Source organism: Chinchilla lanigera, unplaced genomic scaffold (assembly GCF_000276665.1).
Source record: "Chinchilla lanigera isolate Chin_1 unplaced genomic scaffold, ChiLan1.0 scaffold00033, whole genome shotgun sequence".
NCBI lineage: Eukaryota > Metazoa > Chordata > Mammalia > Rodentia > Chinchillidae > Chinchilla > Chinchilla lanigera.
Genome location: NW_004955434.1, coordinates 9,106,835 through 9,129,881, shown reverse-complemented (window position 1 = coordinate 9,129,881; position 23,047 = coordinate 9,106,835). Strand labels below are relative to the sequence as shown.

Sequence of the window (23,047 nt, the reverse complement as noted above, 5' to 3'; positions counted from 1 at the left end):
AGCCCAGACAGGCCAGACTCCAAGGTCTGCACACTGGCAAGCTGCAGAGCCATGGCATCCTCTGTCCCATCCAGTTCCTAAAAGCGCTAAGATACTCTTTGATAGCCATTTTTCTTGCTGTTAATCCAATTCTTAAAGTATAAATTGTAAAATTAAGCTCTTTGAGCACAGCACTGAGCCACTGTTACCAACTATAAACCACCAAAAAACAAAACCCTCAACGAATTTAACAGAAATAGATTCTCCACATAGCAATGAATCAGGCAAAACTATTTTATTCTAGTAAAAAAAAATGTCCTTGGCCTCTCTCAAGATTTTCACACATGAAGGTTGACTTTCTCAAGTCGTCAGAAAACCACTAACAACCACCTCCTGAAGCAAGACAGTGGGCAGAGGAAAGGGAACACAGACACACTTTCCAGAGAGAATTTGCAAGCCACACTGAAAGAAAATGCATCCCTCTTCATCCCAATGTTCTGCAAACAGACATTAAAAGCACTATTTATACAAATCAAAACATGTACAACCTGCCAGAAGAAATACATTTTTTAACAACCAAAGAGGGTCTTGCTTCTAATTTTCTTTAGAAACGTGAAGTTCCATAAAACAGAGTCCAATGACTTTGCACATAAAAATAAACGTAATATTTTGGTCTCCAAAGCTCTTGCATCCAACTAGAATAAACTGATCCCTCTATCAAGGAGGCCCCGACTATGGACAGTCCCATTTCACCCTGAAATGCACCCATGAACAGGGTGTAATTATGCCGATGAAGTACCGCCTTCCACCTTGATTGTTTTGGGCCACTGGAAACCTTCCATGATGATAAAAGGCAGAAATACAGCTTTCTTGAAAATACCCTTCTTTCCTCCCTCCCTCCCCCTTATACCAGGGAGGCTACCCTTTCCTGCCCTGTGACAGGCCCCTCTGTGTTTAACGTGGAGGCAGGTAATTACAGTGAAGGAGAAATGTGGCCGAACTGGAGCTATAGCCATGTAGGCAAGGTTTCTAGAAACACTGCAATTAATGTTTGGTGAAAGGTGTGCTAAGGATGACACAGGAACTTTTATTGTATTTTTATTTTGTCTTTTTGGTTTTCTGAGACAGGGTCTCACAATGTAGTTCAGGCTGGCCTTGAACTCGCTACCCCAGGCTGGCTTTGAATTCTCAGTGATCTTCCTGCCTCAATGCTGGGATTGGTTACAGGGGTGCATTACCATGCCGATCTAACACAGGAACTTTTAAAAATGTCCCATCACATTTTACCATCATCAGTCAAGCTGAGGGTCTACATAGAGTATAAAATGCCCTGGAGAAATTCTCCAAAAGTTAAAAAAAAAGTGTCTCTCATATATATATATTTTTTTTTTTTCTTTTTTTTTTCATTCTCATGTAATGTTCTGCCAAAGCCCATGTCCCAGAACCATACACATTTTGAGACAAGGCTTGCCGTGTGAGCCGTAAGGCCTTCTATGGCCCCAAAGCAGTGCGGGGATCTCAGCAGCAAGGACACCGGCAGAAAAGCCAGTGGGACTCAGGGTGGTCCGGCTACCAGGAGCTGCAGCACACTCTATGGGAAATGAATCTCTGCACGTGGGCCGCTGCTCCCCGGCTCTTGCCTCCTCTCCAAACACTCCACCACCAAGTCTACTTCAGCAGTGTTGACTCCTGCTGCTAGCACGTCACCAAGGATTACTCAAGTTTAGGTTTCCTGCCCTGTGAAATACTTTACACGTGTTATCAAGAGATACTGTGCTGCTCGCCGGCTCCTGCTTATCAGTCTCCCCCACTACTAACAGAATGTATTCGCCTCCATTTTCCTCTTCCAAAAACTCCTCCCCCATCACCAACTCAAGAATTAAAAATAAAAGAAAGCCTTCCCCAAAAAACCTCTCTGCAGACTCCTGGCTTCCACGCCCTAAGGCCAGCCACACTGCTGCAGGGCTCGCTGCAGCCCTGTCTTTCTCAACGTGATGGCACCACCATTCTTCAGTTATCACAGTACTGTACCTTTCAGACATACAGCATCGGTACCATGATAACCGAAAAAGGACAGTTCAGTCTCATGTCTAGCTGAGGACTTCCTCCCTCCCAGCCTACTGCCACAGATGGCATATAATCACCGCGCAGTCTGTGCACACATGTGTGCTTCTGCCGCACACGCTGTGTCAGTCCTCCGGCAGGTTTTCATCCATCTCGCTATTACAGGTGAGAAATGCTTCTTTCACTGCGCCGTCGGTCTCTCCCACTTTTCTTTCTTTTCTTTTCTTTTCTTTTTTTCTTTCTTTCTTTCTTTGTTTCTTTCTTTCTTTCTTTCTTTCTTTCTTTCTCTTTCTTTCTTTCTTTCTTCTTGACATTGTTCTCTTTATAATTCACGTCTGCCTGACTACTTTGGAGAATGCTTGCTTTACACAATCAGCAATCAATTTCTGCTAAAAACACCCAAGTCACCTCTATAATTTCCTGACTAGCCTAGTAGCATTACCATGAACTTTGCCCTTCTTCATCTTTTCCAGCCAGCTTATACTCTGTCATCTAAAAGAAAGCCCATTTACCACAGCAAGTGAGACTGCTATGGAAAACAGGGATTTAAAAAACTAAGAACAAAATTCAAGCCGTAGAGAATCAGAAGTTTGCCACAAAAATGGAAATAAAATCTGAAGCACAGACAAAAGAACTGTCCAACATATATCTTTTTTTTGGTACCAGGAATCGAATTCAGGACCTTGCACTTGCCAGGCAGGCGCCTATGCACTGAGCTACATCCCTGGCCCTTCTAATATATATGATGCAAGTTTAATTACACAGGAATGACAGCTGGGGAGGAAGTCAGAAAGGAAGACAAGTATAAAAATAAACTCCAGGTTAAGAGTGGCAAGTGTTGGCTCATTAAAGGGTCAATACAAGCAGGTGGTCATATGACAGGCTATGAACAACGCATCTCTGTCATTTTGTGTAAGTACAAAATTAAACGGGACAGAGTGACAAAGTTGAAAGAAAATAACTTACGTATAAGGCGAAATTGGTCCTAGCAGGACTTTGGAAACGTCCTGCTGTCCAAGGGTCATAAGCAGCAGAGCCAGGCTCTGGTTGGTTGAGTCTACACATCCACCCTGTAAATACAAACACTTTAATGATTAATCACTGTACAAACCAGAAATGGAAACGTGATGCAAGGGGGGAGACCAGAAACATACTCTGAACATTAGCACCCACAGAACACAGTCTGAGAAGAGTAAGCATTGCATCAGCTAGCCTGAGGAGGATAAACTAACAGTTAACCGATGCGATTATAGTAACTGAGATATCAAAATGAACATTCAAATTTCCTTAAGAGAATCTAGAAAAAAGTAAAACTTTCCCTTAGAAATTGGAGCAGAGGTGGGCCATTTTATCAAGTATAAGCAGAAAAGGTCTAATGGCTCCTAGTAGATGAATTCTAAGGGGTTAGTGAATGATGCTTACCTTCGTCTAATCTGCCTCAGAAAACACCATCTGACAACAAAAGGCTTTTTACCTTTAAAGCATCTTACACTCTTTCAGCTCTCCTACACTCACTATAACACTCTCAGAAACTGCTCTCAATGCTCTTCGAAGCTCTTCTTTACTTCTTCCTGTGTGCCTTGAACCTGGAGTGCTGCTATGGTCAGATCCTTCCATGCTTCTTCTTCTTTTATTATTATTATTAGTAGTAGTAGTACCGTCTTCTTCTTATATTATTATTATTATTTGTATCGGGAATCGAACTCAGGACCTTGCACTTGCCAGCCAGGCGCTGTGTCACTGAGCTATCTCGCCAGCTCCCCACGCTTATTACTATTTATCCATTATTCCTGGAATTTTCTCTTCTTTTTTCTTCCAAATCAGTAAGCAGACTAGAATTCTCTTCAAAATCTTCCTCCTGAGGCACAATGGCTTTGGTTGTTTTTCTCCTTTCAGTCTTCATTTTCTCAATCATTTTGGCTGACTCGAGTCTACCCACTATTGGGGATTAAATCTGTGACTTTATTTCTGATCATTCTTTCTGACATAACTTTATTTACAACAATTTAAACTCACATTATACTGTGTGTGAGCAGGATGACCAGGAATTTTCACTCCTTTGCATAAGTCACCACAAAAATCTAGTTCCAACCCATGGTACTTTGCTATCTGAGGCTGGACTAGAACAGAACAGCTGGCCAGCACTATTTATAGGGAAAAACCCCTTCTTTTTAAATGCATGTAAGTTAGGGAACAAATCAACTCTCTGATGCAAATACTCATTCTCCAGCTGTCAGACTTTATTTAGGAGCCCTGACAAGGATATAGGGGGGAAAAGGGAGTTTATCTTACTACTGGCCTTGATGAAAATCTATTGGTCTACCTAAATTACCTAAGTTTTAACAAAGAACAGGAACAATGTTCATCTGACTCAGGGAAATTTAGAACAAAACTTCCTTTTCCATAAAAAAAAACAACCCAGGAAATCTGATCAAAAACACTAATTCTGTTCCCCTTCAGAAGATTCCCTAAAATTAAACTATTCTCTTTAGTACCTGTTTCCTATCACTATGCTATTACTGCACTATTTTTAACTAATTCATACAGGTATTAGAGTAGTATTTTAATACAATAAATATGTTAGGGGCCATGCACAGAACTTTGCAGCACAGAATGGTGGGGACATGGGGTGCAGGGTGTCAGCCACCCAACATTAGAGGGAGGCTGCTTTAGGAAGCAGAGACTTTATCTAGCCCTGGAAAAATGGCCAGGCTTTCGGGAGGAAGGAAAGCAGCAAGACGGAGGAAATAATGAGCTGGGGCCAGTGTGGCACAGCCTGGAGCCGCGCCCAACTGTACAGAGAAGGTGGGCTGGCCAGACTCAGGCAGGGCTGGGCTAACTGAGTCCAGAGTTCTGACTTTTATCTCAGGGAAGTGAGGAGCCAGGGAAGTCTCTGACAGAAGAGTGACGAGATCAGACCAGTGTTTGGAGGGAGAGTGAGACACAGGCTGGAGAGGAGGTGGAAAGGTCTTCCTCTCCGGCAGGCAGGACAGCCAGTTTCCACACACAAGCCAGGTCTGATGGAGGAGGGATGGGAATGTGGGTGCGGGGGAGCAAGCAGGAAGGGTGGGCAGTGGATGGAGCACGGAAACAGACACAAAGAAAAGGGCACTTCCAGCAAGCCTGATACAGAATGGAGAAAACGTGGTAACTGATGAATAGGAGGAATTGGGTCAAAGCCTTAAAACTTTGGTAAATATAACAGCACCTTCAAAATGGGTGAGTTTTTGTTGCTCACATTGCATCACAGATCTGTAAAGAATTATTCAAAAAAAACGTGGAGTTTTTGAATCCTTCTACTAATTAGAGATCACAGACACACACAAAAAGTTTTCTTAACGATGAAACAAAATAAATATGACCCAGGAACAATAGAATGGCTTAATGAAAACCTCAATCAGAGAAAAGAAAATAATAATACCCTAACCCAGACTGTATGTGTTTCCTCTCATGGCCTGGCGGGCTGTGCTTTCACCCTAAGGCTAACACTCTGCTATTTATGGAGCCATGAAATCCAAACTCCAGCTGCGCCCATGGGATTCCACTATGCTCTGTGATGTGATGCTTTCAGTTCTTCTAGGGTCTTCTAGAAAGGGACAGAAGCCTGCCAGCCACCGCAGGACCAGCAAAGCAAGCCTGCACAAATCAACAATGAGTTTCCCTGAGCCCCCACAAACACCACATGCAGCTTTTTTCCCCTTGTGTGCAGATGGCAGATTTCACGAACAAAGAGGGAGAGCAACCTCTTCGTTTACCCTCAAACTTTCAGTTACTACAGACTCCCCCTCCAAAATGACTTAAGTTACTATCAAAAAGGAACTGACTGAGCACCAAAAAAGTCTGTGGCAGACTTTGCACAAAATCCATGTCAGAAAACTTGCACCTTGAGGATTTCAGCTCTTTCCTCTACCCCTTCCCAGCTGCGTGGTGAGAGCAGAGGCTGGAGTCCTCTTGAGGGGACACCTGTAGGCGCTTTGTCTTCCATTCTTAACTAACTGGACACTAAATAGAGCCATTCCAAATATTTAACTTTGATTAATTCTGAAACAGTTCATTCTCACTTGTCTCACTTGTTCCAAAGGAGACATTTTCAGGCATATAACTGGGATCTGGGGAGCAGACGGTGCCCGCAGGCTTCCTTCTGAGCAATACCCATGACCTGGGCTTCTCTCTCTCAGGGACTGACAAACTGAACCAATGCAAGAAGAAGGACTGAAAGGAAAAACAAAACTGCTATTGAACCCACTTAACCTATTTTATTCACTGGACTCGGATGTGATTTTTTTGTTACTTCAAACAGGACAGAAACTCCTTGGAAATAAAGAGATGACTAAGAACCAGGAAGAAAAAGATAAGTATGAAGATACAAAAAACACTCTCAGATGTAGAAGAGAGTCAATTTACTAACGTTATATATCCTTAAACAGCAAGCAACCCCGAGTGCAGGTCTCACTAGTGGTCTTGAAGAGTGTGAAGCCTGACACCCAGAGCAGAGAGACGCCCTGACCGGGCTCTGTACGTGTAGGAAAAGCCTTTGCCCTCCTGATGCAAAACCAAGGCAAAACAGTGCAGACGTGGCAGCACATACCTGTAATCTAGCACTGTAGCAGCTAGAGGAAGACTATGGGTGCGAGCCTAGCTGGGGCAACCTACGGAGACTGTCTCACAATACGAAACAAAAAGGGCTGGGGCTGTAGCTCAGCGCACAGGCCCTGGGTTCTATTCCCAGTACTGAAAAAAAATTTGTAAAAAAAGAGGGTACAGACTAACTGGAATTTTGAAACCAGGTTTCAGGTAGGCAGGATCTCAGAGACTGTATCTTCAAGCAAAGGCCTCGTGTTCCTCCTGCCGCCAGCTCCCCTTCCCTCACAGTTTCTTCCTTACTTTCATCAGTTCACCTATTTTAGGGAAGCAGTAAAAGTGTGTGCAGACTGAGGTACCGCTTGTATGAATGAACTGACACAGAAAGACGATGGCCGCTGAGAAGGCAGGTTGATCTGAGCTGCAGAAGCAAAACGGTCAGGTCTGTCTTCATCACTGCAGCGCTCGGTCTCTGGTCCCAGATTCTCACACTTTCCAAAGCCCCCAGCGTACTGCGACACAGGCTTACCTTCCCTAAACATCCTTGTATGCTCTAGAACACGCCGCAAAATAGAGCCTTTTGATATTATCTGGCATCTGAATCAACTGCCACACACAAATATAAATTTTGAGTTTCTCTTGAAAAATCAGAAAGCGATGATTTCCCATTCCCACGAAGACTGGCGGCACTGAGAAACGGTTCCCTACCTTCACCCTACCTGCTTTGTGTTCTTTTAACCTTCATTTTCTTCCATGCCTCTGTTCTAGATCTCTCCTCGGCCCCCAAGGCAAGGTACCTGCTCTGTGTCCCAAACCAGTGAAGCTGGATTCCTGCTCACTGACTAGCTGAACTGATGCACTGAACTAGTTAAAGCGAAATTGTTTAAAGCACAGGCACAGGTTAACTCCTTGGCTCACACCCCTGAAGAACAGGAATGCAGGGCGCAGAACTGCTTTTTGCAGACTGTTTTCCTCTGAGCACCCACACAGGCTGAGGACACACATACCCTGTGGATCTCCTCAAGCAGCAGCCTGGCACAGTTCCTGCCGAGGTCCTCCGGAAGCACTGCCGCCCCCTGGCCCTGGGGGTTGGAGGCCAGTTCAGCACTGAGGAAGGTGCCGTTAGTGGTCTCAGCAACCAGTGACAACCCGAAGCCTGGAGACCTGAGGGTTCGAAGGCACAGACACAGAGTAGGTGAAGGCACACATCCCAACAAATAGAAAGAGAAGACCAACATGGTTTTCACGGCATTTCAAGACTTGGTTCTGGTTCCCTTAAGCCTTATGAGAGTGACGGCTAGCTCGCACTAGAAATACAGATGATTACTGGGGCCACACACGGTGGAACCAAGAGGGGGCAATACGCTTTGCTTCTCCTATGCGTCCTCACTCCCTTTCCTTCTCCCGTCCCTCCTACCCTGTGACAGCTCCTACGGCAAGTTCTCAACAGCCAGCCGCACACGAGAATGTTACCAGGCCTGCCAGACATGGAGGGCACCCGCTTTCTGGTAACTGTAAGGGCTTTGCAAATAATACCTAGGAATCACAACCATGCAGAGTAGCTGTTACTGTCTTCATTTTACAAATGAGGAAATGTCACAATTAACCTGTGGGAACCAAGTCCACACACAGCTAGAAAGTGACTGAGATTCTGCTTCAAATGTAAGTCTTAAGACTCCAAAGCAACGAATTCAACCTTCAGTCGCAGCTAACCCAAGAGATGTAAGGGGCCTGGAGGCCGCCTAGTTAAAACTCTACTTGAGAACACTGTAGTGAAAAATATGACACAACCCAGAACAGGCTGGACAAGGCACACCTTTACGTTTCTGCCCCAAAGGAAAGCTCTGAACTCAGAATTCAATTAATCAAGTAAGTGAGCTGGCACTATGATCTCTCCCAGTGTTTCTATCACCCAACACCCGAACCAAACACCCTTCTTGTCCAGGACTCTGTGTGACCCATTTGCTCAGGTAACCAACAGGCATCTGAGGGAAGGCTGCTAAGAGCCAGGAACCATGGGTACCTCGGTAACACAAGTTTCTGCCCTCACAGAACCTAGCAACAACCACTTTAACCTTGAAGGAATCAGCCTATAAACAATACAAGAATCTCAAAACAAGAATCTCTCCACAAAGTTCCAAGATGCCTAGATCAAATCCTAAGATCAAATCCTAAAATGCTTCAAATTTACTGTTATGGTTTCTATATAGATGTCCCACTAAAGCCCCATGTGGCATAGGGTTGTTTTTCTGGAGGTGGCTGCTGGGCATGATGGCACACGCCTATAATCCCAGCACTCAGGAGACTGAGGCAGGAGTATCGCTGCAAGTTTGAGGCCAGGCTGGGCTACAAAGTGAGTCCAAGGCCGGCCTGAACTGCACAGTGAAACTCTGTCTCAAAAAGACCAAAAGAGAGAGAGAGAGACAGACAGACAGAAAGAGAGAGGCTTTTTGGAGGTGGCTGAATCTGGAGTGTGATTAAGGGTGGGTGACTGGTGGATCAGTCCACTGATTGGACTGGCACGAGCTAATCCCGGCAGACTGCCTACACAGAAAGAGGCTTGTCTCACTCTAACTTGCTGCTTTTGCTGTTTTCCACCATCATGAACTATTGCCCCTCTGCCATGTTCCACCCTGCCTTAGAGCCAACTGATTATGGACTGAAACTTCTACAAATTGTGAGCTAAATAAACCTTTCCTCCTGTAACTTTGGGTGTCAGGTGTTTTGTGTCAGCAATAAGAGAAAAATAACTAAGACACCTACTTTGCCCAACACCTTTTAAGCAGATATGTCATCAAGATGCAGCCACTTTCCCAGTAGCACAACCCATGAGCAACCACAAGACAGACCTGCCTCCTTTAACACAATTCGACACTCTTCATAAGATACCTCTGTGTGTTGATAAAAGACGAGCCAAAACACTTACCTTCAAACACCTGTGTAAAGTTAATGTTTTACATACACAATAAGAGCTCACTATGTAGAAGAACTACATTGGCCAATCCTTAATTTCTTCAGAAAAATTCAACTGTCTATTTAGTCAAGGATCAGTAACACCTGTCAAGGCAAGGGGACGCAGCCAGTTATGCATTTAAGCAGAAGTTCAAGGGCATTCTGAATCTTGCATAACAATCAAACAGCACCTAGAAAATTCTAGTGACATCCTGAATTGCCTGTAAGTCATCTGACCAGGAGGAGGGTGAGGACATCCAGCTTATAATAGAAGCAGCGGCACAGAAACACAGAGAACAAAAAACAGAGCAAGGTAGGGGGGCACTGCTGCTTTAACCCACATATCTTCCTTTCTAAATGATTCATGCATGTACATTTTTTGCGGGACTTGTCATTATAATGAATTTTGTCTTTAATCAGACTGTTATGTTAGGAACTTTAGAGAAAACACAGAACACACATTAACCTCTATTTACACTGCTCCAATCCCCGCCAGACTGGGGTTATGTACATTATCAGGGCTGTTGCGTGTTATATTGACAAAGCAGCCTCTCATCAGGCCACCTCACTGGAGCTTTCCAACTGGTAAAGGACTGGATTTTTAAAAAAGTTACTATGAGAGTCAAAATGGGCTACACTGGACTGATGCACACGCTGGTCAAAGTGCTGAGAAAAGCCCCCAAGAGCCACTGGGCCCCAGGATTCTAGGCCATGGCCATAACATATGGTTGCCGCCGCAGTTGAACAAGCCTAACTTAGGTGCACACAGCACTGAAACAAGAGGAAAACACCCATCCAGCCAGGACTTCATAATTTCACAACAGAAAAGGAAAACCAACATTCTTCATCTGTAAGTTGAGATTTAGAAAACTAAATACAAATCATACATTGTTTTATATGCACTTTTTAAAATGAAGGTTGGAGTTGGTGACTCACAAGACTGCACAGCCATAGCTTCATCCAGATGTAAGGCTTCTACTCACTATTAGCAGTACGGACCCTGATGGCGCATTATGGTCAACTGAGTCAGTGGCACTATTAAAAAGCCACATTATAGCTAATGGGAGGCAGCGTGGACTTCTCGGCTGCTCTGCTTTATGACTGTCCACTCTTTGGTAAAGCTAAGAGCAGACAGAGAAGGGCCTGAGAAGATCAGGGCATTCACACAGCTCTTACAGCTCCCTAGCCTCCCCTAGCCTCTGCCAGCACCTGCAATCACCTTTCCAGGAAAGAGCTGACGGCTGACACATATTCCATACCTATGGAGGAGGAACGGAAAAACCAGCATGCGCGGGTATCACGCTGTAGCACCTAATACTTGTGAGGCACTGTATTAAAAGCTTACATACATGTTTTATTTTGGCTTTTGCTGTACTGAGATTGAACAGAAGGCCTTTGTAGTGAGCTATATCCCCAGTCCACCCCACCCTCCATTCCCCTTTTAGAGACAGGGTCTCACTGAGCCACTAAGTTGCCCAGGCTAGATAGATTTGAATTTGCAATCCTCCTGCCTCAGCCTTCCAGCACTGGGATTACACAACCATGCCTAGTCACTTATATGATCTTTTAATGCTTATAATAACTCTGGAATGCAAACATTATCACCTTCACTTGTAAATGAGGAAAAGACTGCTAATATTAGAGCAATAAATCAAAGGTTTGGGACCATCATTAACATTTCCAATGGTGCAGAAGAAAAGGTAAGTTTTGTATGCAAACTCTTTCCCAGCCCTACCCTCTGACAACACTACCCCTGTTCCTTTGGACTACGGCCCATCACTGACCTGCTGATACCTCTTCATCTTCCCCCTGGGCCTCAGGAAAGTCAAAGACCTGCACTCCCACTCAACCCCTCACCCCACCTCCTCTCTCTTTCCTTCTTTTTGCAGAAGTTAAAAGAAACCTTGGATGGAAAGCTATGAAAAGGATCAATTCTGCTGCCATTTAGGAAAAGGTGACTTCTTAACTCACAGTAGCTAACCGTGGACTCTGATGTTTTTAGGAGACAGGACCTGAAAATTTTAGATTCAAAACAACGTTGCCATCATTCATACTAAAATGACTCAGCAGAAAAGAAAACTCAGAAAGAAGTAAAGCAAAAGCGGTAAAATATTCACTGTGAATTAAAAGCAACAGGAAGATACACAGGTATTCACTATACTGTTCCTTCAGTTTTTCGCTAAATATTTTTGTAATCCCTAAATTCCTGGTTTCTAAATATACAAGCAAACCCTAAAGTAGGCATTTTTATTATATAAATCATTGTTTTTTATTTTCAGTCTGATTTTCTTTATTAAATTTTTAAAATTTCTATTTCTTTCATTTATTTATTTATAGTCACGACAGCTTTAAGTAAATTGAAATTGAAACAACTGAAATCTGCAACAACTTGCTCTGGATCTAGGAGCGTTTGCCCCACAGATGGACAGAAAGGCTGAACTGCAGTTAGACAGCAAAGGATTTCTCCCCATTCTCTATTTGCTCAGGGCAGAAGAATTCTGTCCACCTCCATCTTTTGATGGAGCAGAGTGCAGACGTCATTTAAAACCTGAGGCAGTTTGTTAACAGACAGGTTTAAATTCTCCGAAGATAAGCACTGGACCCTTGGCTCCCAGCACTAGCAGCTGGGATACTTTCCATGTGACAGGCACTCAAGAAATGCCTGTTGGTGACAAGAGCAATGAGTCAGAAGGAAATTAATTCTGAAATCATTCTTCCTCTGAGGCCCAGCCTCCAAGCTGGCAGTTTTAACTTCAGGACAGCACGTGAAAAAGCCTCAGACAGCTGCAGAAGAATATTCCAGAAGGCAGTCACTTACTTCCCAGAGTTGACTCCTTTCATGTGGTCCGTGTAAATGTAGATATCAGGTATGAACTTGTTGAGGACGCTCCTTGCAGAATCCACAATCCGGTTTGCCATCTGAGGTGACACACGGACAGAGTACCTGCGCGCTGCAGTTAAGGATGTCATCATGCTACTTAGATTCTAGGACAGAGGCAAGTCACTTCCAAAGCTGGCAAATATTTTTTGAATAACAACAAATGAGCTTATAATTCCATTGCTTTCCAACTGCATTTAATTAATTACCTTTTAATACCATAATTCAATTATTTTTTGTTCTTACTGTTAAAGGCCTAAATGGTCATGATGAGAAAATTAGAGAATGGAAAATATAAAGTTAGAGTTCCCCAACTCTGACTTAAAAGCTTCAATTCTTGAAGAAGTAAATATGTCTGGTTCTCTGTAGGTCATGATCCAGGCTCCCTTTTTTCTGTTCTTTTTTGTTTTCCCCATGGTACTGGGGAACAAACCCAGAATCTCGCTCAAGCTGGGCAAGCTCTCTACTACCGAGCTACACCCTCAGCCCTAGACTTCTTTTAAATACGACACCTGAGAACACTTTTCTATTCTGTGCATTCACAATGCTGGGCCAATCCCAATCCACTTTCTGGTACGGTGACAAAGGAAACAGAAAAATATTTAGTGAGAGAGCAAGGCAGCTGCTGTTGATAAAGGTCTAAGTAAGTTTTTCAAACTTACAGAGCCTTTTTTCTATCGTGTAAGAATGACTCCATTAGTGTATGATACTTCCTTTACCTGTTACTGATAATTATCAAACATACAGGTAACTGGCACTTCTACAACAGGGCACCGCAGGCGGAAAGAATAGTAACCAAGTGAAAAGTCTGGTGCTTGAGGACCATAGAAATTAGTACCTAAAATTAGACTCTGTACAGAGACTCACTCTTCCTAACCTTATGCATCAATGTAAAAGTTAAATATTTCGCACTTTCAATGTGCAAAGTACAGTCAAGGGCTGTATTTGTAGGACTAAAGAAATGAAAAATAACACATGGCCTTCCGACCACCTCAGTACAAATCCACGTGGCAAGATCCACAGATAGAGCAAGGTGTGTGATCTGTCCGTTTCTGCCCAGCTGTTCAAGAGTTACCATGAACAACACGTTTAATTTTCATGAGAGCTACAGAAACAAAACATGTTCAAGGAACTTGCCCTGGCATCTAGCTCTCCTGTTTGACCCACCACGAACACTTCGTGCGCAGAGCCATCCCTCGTGCTGAGTATTTCAGTGACCCCTAACCTCTCATCCGCAGTTTTAACCCTCTACTCTGCTCAGTGTGCTCCTCCTCAAGCCTGCACCCCTGCCCTCTCCACGCATTCAAACTGCGTAGGTGCTTTGACCGGAACTGCCTTCTCCTGTTCTTCCAGCCCGGAGCTCCCCCTCTCACCTGATGGCCTCCAGCTGGCACGCAAATAGTATGGTCTCCACTTGAACTTAACATACAGGGTCTGCCTTCACATGTACACATCTTGCTCTTACTCTTCAAAGGGACCACACACCCAGAAAGGAAGGGGCTTTACTTCCGTGTCCCTCACGACTCTCTAATACACTACTTTTGTACTCAGAAATGCTTACAAATATTTAACTTGACTCAACGGACAAACCTGAAATGAGGAAAGAGCAAAGAAGAATTTTTCAATACACACACAGAGCCCAGTTACATCATCGTCTCTTCTGTCCAGAACGTACTTTTGACCACACACACTTTAAGCAAACACTCCCAAGTCTCATGCCCTTTGCACCCGGTGGGTGCTGTCCTCCTGCGGCTTGAGCCTACTCACGCTCCTCAGAAGAGCTCAGAAGATGTCACTATCCTACCACAATCCCACAGCATTCGGAACTCCCAAAGTTCTTTCATACCTGCTATTATTTTATTTTATGCTTATAGCAACCTGTGGCAAGAGCCAGAATTTCTAGTTCAGAATTAAGATAGAAAAAAAAAAAACCCCACTTAAGATATTTACTCAAAATTAAACTGATCTGACTTTCAAAAAACACTTTCCTCTTACCCCTCCAGAGATAATAAAAACCAGGAGTACATAAAAGAGAGGGAGAAAGGAAAGGAAAGGGAGGAGAAGAGAGGGAACGGAGGAGAGGGGACGGGAACGGAGGAGAGGGCACGGAAGGGGAGGCAGGCAGATATTCCCAAAGTATGTTCCCTACAGTCAAGTAAAGGAAACATTGCCCCACAAATCCCAACTCATCCTCTTCAACTACTTCTATCCCAGCTTCTTCACCTAACTCTTAAATATCAAATCATAAGCTCTGGAACAGCGCCAGGAAACTGAAACTCGGTTCCTTTCTCTCTCACTCCACATCAGGCAGCAAGGACAACCAGAGTGGGTGACATTCAATAAAAGGCAACTTACTGTCCAGTCACAGCTGCTGGCAGAAACCAACGACAGCACCCTGCTAGGCCCTGGCCAGTTGGTCATCATTCTGAAGAATCCAAGGGGATAAAGATAAACTGGGGCTGGGGTGGGGACAGCTCAGTAAAAACCAGTTCTCTCAGCTCAAGCCCTCCGATGGGGAAAACAAGCCATCAACCTCAGTTCAACAGTCAACCAGTCTTACAAGAAAAAAACCACAAAAACGAAAGTTTTTTCCAAAGACAGCTCTTTTTTTCCCCAGGCTCCAAAACTGGCAAAGAAGGTGATCACTCAAACCCACATTCCTTCAACTGTTTATTAAATGGGCAGCTCTGCTGACCAGCAGCTGGAACATTTGGTCTAGAGACAGGAATTTGAGCAAGACGCTATGCTCGCTTCTCTAGGGAGTAGAGAGAAAGCCTCTGCTACTCAGAAAGGAGGCACCAGGGATGGCTCAGAGGTCCATCTCTGCCGCCAGGGGGGAAGGATATGGGGCCTTGCACGTTCCTTTCTGGCCAAGGCAGTACACAGGGAAGTTTCAAAGAACACTAGCAAGAGAAGCCATGAAGAAAGAAAGTTGTGCCCAGGGGGCCAGACACCAGAGCTCTTCCAGTTTTACGTTTTCCTCAATAAAATCCTGGAGGCTCCCCTGTCCCCAAACCATTATCAAAGGACTACTCACGAGGTTTTTGCAGACACAGTCCAGAGAACACAGCGGGCAGCCTGGTACAATGGTCTCCACCCATGAAACCTGGATCACTACAACGAAACTGCGCCAAAGTAGGGCACACTACTGGAAATCACATTTCCAAACCATAGGGACTGGATCCCGAACAGAGCGCACTGCCGTAACAGACCAGCAGGGAAACACATCTCAAATGAGGACAATAAAAACCTGAAATGACTGAGTACGGTGGCCCGCATCTATGATCCCAGCACTCAGAAAGCTGAGGCAGGGCGGTCCCATGAGTTCCCGGCCAGCCTGGACTCCATAGTGAGTTCAAGGCCAGCCTGAAGGATACAGTACGACTAACTCAGAAAAAAAAAATGTAAAAATCCCTGAAATGATCCTCAAAGCATATAGGATTTTGTATACAAAGCCAATTAACTGCAGCACTTTTTGATAATAGAGAGAAATGAAAAATAACTCAGATGCAGGATTTGATGTTTTAGTTCTCTGTACAGTGGGATACAACGTCGCGGTTAATGAGATCCATCTCTAAGTGACTGGTATGGATCAGTAGAAAAGACACACTTGGTTTTCAAAAAAACAAATCCAGTCACATTGTACTTCCAGTTCTTAATACTCTTCTCAAGACCTCATTCCAGGTCCTCCATATCCAAGAACGTTAGAGTTGAACACCAGTTTCAGAAGCCACCTGGTCCAATGAACTACGCACTGAGCTAAGGTTCCCAGCACAAGAACCACTGCCCTCCACATGCCACATTCCCATCCAGGCAAGGCTTGGCTCTTTCTTAGGTCACCCTAGGTCAGCCGTGCAGAAATGGACCACAGTACAGGGATTTTTTTATAATCTTCTGCTCCTGATGATTCTGACGAAGAACTTCATGCGGCGCCACAAGTTTGTTCTTTCATCTCAACAACCACTGCCGCCTCCTCACAGCTGTGTACCCTGCTCCATTCCACATCGTTCACCACGTACTGCTAAAGTTAATCAAGGCCTCTGAAGACTCAACCCATGCCACACTGACTTTCCTATAATAAAACCATCTCCCAACCTCCTGTGAAAGGCAAGATGAGTTTATGCTCCCACCCGCCCCACGAGAAGCAGGTTTTCTGGTCTACTTCCTCCCCGTCAGGCTCCCACTAGGAAAATCACTGCTGGCCCATCCAGTTCCACGGCCTCCAGTGCCTGTCCCCCGAGGCCTCTTGTCAGCACCTAGAATTTTACCATTTTCAGTATCTGAAATCCTAACCAAGAATTCCCTAAGCAGAGTTCCCCGTTATTCTACACAACGCACCTATCTAACGCTGACTCTTCAGAGCCCTGGAAGGTGCTGGCCTAGGTCCCCAAGGGGCTGTGTTTTCTTCATTCTCCTCTTTAGTTTGCTTTTGCTTTTAAGTGTTGGCAGTCTCTCGGGATTCCACACTGCTCTGCATTCTGCAGTAGCTGACTACAGATCATTTCCAGCCCTCTCCTTGATCCCAAGTGACAGATCTAAGTTCCTTTCTACACTAATCACCCAGGAGCTCCATGAAAGGACCCTCAAACTATGTATAAAACTGAACCTACCTTCACCTCTATCCCACCCCACCCCAAACTTTTACAGCTACGGTCAGAGCAAGTATCTTTACTCAGGTCCCTAGCAAGAAACACCAGAACCAGCCTCAACAATTCCCCGCTCCTTTCACAGACTGGGTGAACCCTGCCCCATCCACTCTGCCTCTGGAACCTGTCATACTAGTAGCTCTCACCAGTCCTCTGGCTACTACTCTGTCTCTCGTTAGGGCACAATAACTCTGTTACGTTTGCCTCTAAGTGGTTACCATTAGGTGGTGATTTTGAACTCACAGTTTCATAATTTTGCACATGAGCCAAAGTTTCTACACTACCTCCAAGGTTGCCCTCATAATGTACAAATTCACTCTCCAGATGGCAATCACTGCCTCTGGAATAAATCCCAGCTCCTTGGCACGGCCCTCCGCTCTTCACTGGCTCCTGCCTGTCCTCACCCCTCGTCTTCTCCATCAGCTGCTCCCGACCCACCTGAATCCCAGCCACACTGCACTGCTTGCCACGCCGCAGGGCCACAGTACGTTACATCTACACAGACCCACTTCTCGGCCTGAAGCAGTCTTCTCTTCCTGCCCCACTTCACGAGGTCCATTCAGATGTCTTCTCCTTTCCATAGAAAAAGCACAGGGTAAAAGCCTGGGCTCAAGAGTCAGACTGACAGGGTTTACATCCCAGCTCGGCCATTCCTGCCACATGACATTATTAACGAATTCCTTAAGCTTCTCAAGCTTCAGTTTCCCCATCTATAAAATAGGATGTGAGTAAATTTATACAGTGATTATCAAAGTACACAGAGTAAGAGTCAAATAGCAGATATTGTTAATTATTATCTCAGCCCTCCTAAATCCTCCAGATAAAATTGGCCATTCACTACTCTCAGCTCCCTCAGCCCTCTACACACACTCCTGTGCTGTTTTACACTTCATGTCAAAACTCTGTGTTTGCACAGTTTGTTTCCTCAGTCAAGATGACGGGCTCTTGCGAAGGAGGGAGGGAGGGAGAGCGCGCAGTATACTCATGGCCTCCAAACCAAAGCACCAGGGAGAGATCTCATATACAGCAGCCATTTGCTTAGGTATTAACTGGGGGGTTGGGGGGAGGAATGAACAAATACATCTAATTATGGTGAGGCAGATAAAACATATCTCAACTAACAATACTTCATGTTAAAATTATCCCAAGATTGTCTTCAAAAATATAATCAACCTCAGGAGGAAGAAAAGCTGTTAGTCATTCTTACAGAGGCAAGAAAATAAATAAGAAATCTAAACCCAATGCAAAGGATACGCCATTCCTCTGATGCGTTTGATTTTTCCTGGATCTGTGAGCTGTATGGGCTTCAGGACCTTCCTGACAGGACATGAGAAAAATACTTCACCTCCACCTCCAGGAGGCATTCCTCGTCTCACAATCTGCACAAAACAATGTGAGGAGTAGAGGGATGAAAACAAGATGTAACAAAGCAGGGTTCCCCTGGCACCCATCCCGGGAAGGTTCATCTATGGGCTCCTCTCGCAAGACGGACAGCTCTTCCACAGGCGACTCGCTAATCCCTTCAAAAGTAACAGCACCTCATGTAGGCTGCAAGAGGACACATGCTCAGCAGCAAGTCCAAATCGGAGTGGCTTTGCCTCTCTCTCATCTACATAACCCCCAGCAGGTCACGTCACCACCAGGATCTATTTTTTCATCCTAGTTCATCAGCAGATCTGATTGCAACAGCAGATCTCATTTCTTAACCATCAAGAATACCTTTTTCTCCTCCCATGCAAATAACTAATGTATCAAAACCCTATGTAATTAAAAAAAGCTATTTCCAATATTTAAAAACATCAATTGAAAAAATGGAAATGCTAAAACAGCACAGGGTTACCATACTGGATTGATATAATTCTTTTGAATAGCAAACAGATGCTTAAATCACATCTAAATATTTTGAAATACTTAAAATTCTCAGGGATATACAGCTTGGGAGCTCCTGGACACAAATTCTATCTACGTAGGGATGCAGTACGGCCAGAATCTTTGTTGCTCTATCTCTTAGCTAACTGCCATTGGCCAGAACTACTGCAAGAAGTACAAGAATAAATATGTATAAAATGTTAACAATACCTCCTACCACAAGGTACCTACTACAAAGTAAGGGAGACATAATTATTGGCTACTATTTTTATCACTAAAGGGTCTCTTTCAGTTCAGAGTTCATAGTGTTGAGCCAGGCATAGTGTCATATATCTCTAATCCCAGCACTCAGGAGGCTGAGGCAGAACTGTCACCAGTTTGAAGCCAGCCTGGGCTATATAGCGAGTTTAAGGTGAGCCTCAACTACACAGCAAGCAAGACCCTGTCTCAAAAAATGTAAAACAAAAACCACAAAACTAAAAAAAGCCCATAGTATTTGGTTCGGGAGCCCTGCGGATCTTCTGATAAATGGTGACTTCAAATGTCACTCACTCACACACACACACACACACACACACACTGAGCCACAGAGCTCTTTTTTTAAAGAGTTGGTAAGAAAATATTTTATGCAAATAAATACAGCCAGTAGTTCATATTTTCTTACCTTTAGCTCAAAGGATTCACCATCAATCCCAAACTGTTTCAATAGAGGAAGAGCTGTTACCTTAAGAACATCAACCTATAAATTATTTCAGGGGAAAAAAAGTATAATTAAGTTTTGGGCAGACAGAAAGAAAAAGTCCAAGAAACAGGTAAGGCTTAGCACCCAGGTAGATGATACAGTTTGGTAAAGAAAAAGAACGCTGGCTTTGAACTGCTCTGCTCTTGAGAACAGAATGAGAGGGAAGTCTGAGACTTTACAAGCCACTAGGCTTCCCTCGGTCTCACCTTCCTCACCAATGACACAGAGATGAACACTTACCTTGAAGTCACAGTGAGCGTCTTGCAAAAATGATGGAGAAAATGCTGAGCTCAGAGAAAAACAAACCGAGACCTCTGCACATTTTTATGGTATACACTCTATGGAAGAAACTGTCAGCCTGTTTTATTATGTTTTCTTTTCAGTGTTTGAGCAAGTGGCACTCTGAGTCAAAGCAAACCAAATACTTCAATGCTAGCCTAAGCATCTGGACACAGGTGGCGATTCCACATGGAAAGGTGCTGCAGTGAAGCACTGCCAGCCTCAAATTACAGGAAGCAGCACAGCCCCAAACTGAAATTACAACACGTTCACAGTTCATGGCAAGACTTTGCCAACTGCTGCTATTACCTCTTTCCCACTCAGAGCTCCCAGAAGGTCTTTCACATTCATTTATGGGTTCACTGTAGAGTGTAAGGATGACATTCACATTATGTATATCTAACAAATCTGCATGTTGCTCAACTGCAACATGGGAAGGAAAACTACCCTCTGACTTGTTTCCAATGGAGTAGGCCATTCCCCTCTTGGCCCTGTGGGGCTGACCCTATCAGAGGCAGTGAGGACCGGCACCACACGCAGAGAACACAGAAAAATACTAGTTCTGGTCCAGGCTCTGTTTCTTATTATCTCTATGGCCCCAGACAAAAAAGTAAAAATTATCTGAATTTCTTTGACTTTATTTAACATAAGGGCCTCAAGCCTAGCTGCCTCTAAGCTGTCAACAATTCTTAACAGGCTTGCTCAAGAGAATAATACTCCAATGCAATGTTATAGAGAAAACAAGCCCCAACTAAATATTCAAATATCAAAACATTAAGAAGTAGAAATGACCTATGGAAGCTGGAACATGTTCACAATAGATCAGGTATGGCAGGGCAGTAGCAAGGAAAAAGTATTAAAAATTAGCTAATTTCAACTAAATATTAAAGCTAAACATACCCCAAAACTTAATATAATTGTGCATCACTTAACAATGGGATGCGCTGTAAAAAATCCATCATTACATGATTTTACTCTTGTGAGAACATCACAGTACCCTTATATACTTCTTTTTGGGAGACAGGGTTTGGCTATGGAACTCGCAACCCTTCTGCCTCAGCCTCCTAAGTAGCTGAATTATAAGTATGCACTACTGCATCCAGCTGAGTGTCCTTGCGTAAACCTAGATGGCACCACCTGTCACACATCGAGGCTATATGATTTAGTCTATTTTTATTTTTATTTTTTACTTTTCAACTTTCTTATTAAAAATGAAGACACAAACACACATATACACATATTAGTGTAGGCCTACGTAGGGTTAGAATTGTCATTGTGTCCCCCTGGAAGTTCTCCAGGGGTACTAACAGGCATGGAGCGTCACCTCCTATGATAAAAATGCCTTCTTCTGGAATCCTAAGGACCTGCCCAAGGCTGTTTATCATTAACTTTTTTAAAAAGAAGATGTACACTTTAATATAACAATTAAAAGTATAGTCTAGCTAGGGACATAGCCGAGGCTCAAACCACAATGAGTTTGTGTGCACATATGTGTGCATGTACACACAGGGACACACACACACACACACACACACACAAATATAGCACAGTAAATACATAAACCAGTAAGTCGTTTACTATTTTTATTATACACTATACATAACTGTGCTAATTTTTATACAACCGGCTATGCAGTAGATTTGTTTACAACAGCATTACCAAAATGAGGAATGAATTATGCTATGTTAGGATTGCTGCAAGTTTAGGACAGCTATGATGTCACTAGGTCACAAGGTATTAAGGATGAATGCAGTAAGTGTTATTTGGCATAAGACTGAAAATGACTCTGAGATTGGTAGAACCCAAAAGGGTTCAGTCTAAACTGGAATTATGAGCAAGGATGCAAGGATGTAGGTTACCCTGGAACTAGGCAGGACCAGTTCTCCTGCGAAAAAGAAAGGTCGAAAGCTAGAACACCTCTTCTGGCACGTCCTACCCACACCCTGAGTCACAGAAGACGAAGCATAATTTGTTCTGAATCAGCCACAAGGCCCAGTGCCACGCCACCTCCTAATCACTGTCCACCCGACACGACAGACTCAGTGCTGTGGGACAAATGCTGTAAGAGTGGACGAGGATTTGAGCTTTACTCTGCCTCTTAACCAGCTGTAAGACCCTGGTCACTTTACCTGCCCACAGCCTCAGTTTCCTCCTGTGTGAGAGGCTGGGCTGAGTGCTCTACTGCCTTGGTCCGCTCTGCACACTTTCATTTTAGCAGAGTAAGGGTGATCTGCAGGTTCTGGGGCAGGGAAATTGAGTTGTCACTCTATAGAGAGCAAAGGCGAACATCTCACCCAAGTGGGAGCTCAGGGCAAAGGCAAATACCATTACTGTGCAGTGAATAGGTAGAAATGTGAATAGAACCATACCAAATTAAAAACCGAAGAGATCCACTCTCAAATTACCTCGTCTAAGCAGTGACAACAACACAGGGAAAGAGAAGATAAATATGGATCACACACATGCACACACACTGCCCCTAGAACAATGCTCAGCACACTGCGTACTGCACCTCTTTTCCCTTTCTTAGTATGGAACTGGAAGAACAGAATATTCACCCTTCACCCACCACCTGACCAGCCTTTTGGCACCAGTCAGTATTTACTGGAGACTCTGGTGCCACATGATTGAGATTCAGAAGCCTCCTGGAAATTGTCTTCTCCAAATTTCTTGTCCTCTTGGGGGCTGGGGATTTAGCTCAGCGGCACAGCGCCTGCCTGGCAAGCATAAGGTCGTGAGTTTGATTCCCGGTACCGGAAAATAAAAAGTGCTGGGCGTGGTGGCGCACGCCTGTAATCCCAGCACTCAGGAGGCTGAGGCAGGAGGACTGTTGGGAATTCAAGACCAGTCTGCAATTAAGGAAACCATACCTTCCACAATAACATCCAAGAAATTGAAATATTTAGGAATCAATCTAACAAAAGAAGTCAAAGATCTCTTCAATGAAGACTACAGTACTCTGAAAAAAGATATCCAAGAAGATTTCAGTGAATGAAAAAATATTCCATGCTCATGGATAGGAAGAACCAACATTGTGAAAATGGCCATACTCCCAAA

At 44.1% G+C, this 23,047-nt stretch overlaps 1 protein-coding gene across 1 annotated transcript in view; it reads right to left on the bottom strand.

The window, feature by feature from the left end:
• Positions 1-23,047, bottom strand: part of Rcl1 (RNA terminal phosphate cyclase-like 1) — a 63,745-nt gene that overhangs the window by 7,506 nt on the left and 33,192 nt on the right. The window contains exons 4-8 of the mRNA XM_005388652.2: positions 19,634-19,708; positions 18,355-18,479; positions 12,395-12,520; positions 7,632-7,788; positions 3,010-3,113 (exon numbers count right to left, since the gene is read on the bottom strand). Coding sequence (XP_005388709.1) covers positions 3,010-3,113; positions 7,632-7,788; positions 12,395-12,520; positions 18,355-18,479; positions 19,634-19,708 — 587 coding nt within the window. The remainder of the gene's footprint in view (positions 1-3,009; positions 3,114-7,631; positions 7,789-12,394; positions 12,521-18,354; positions 18,480-19,633; positions 19,709-23,047) is intronic.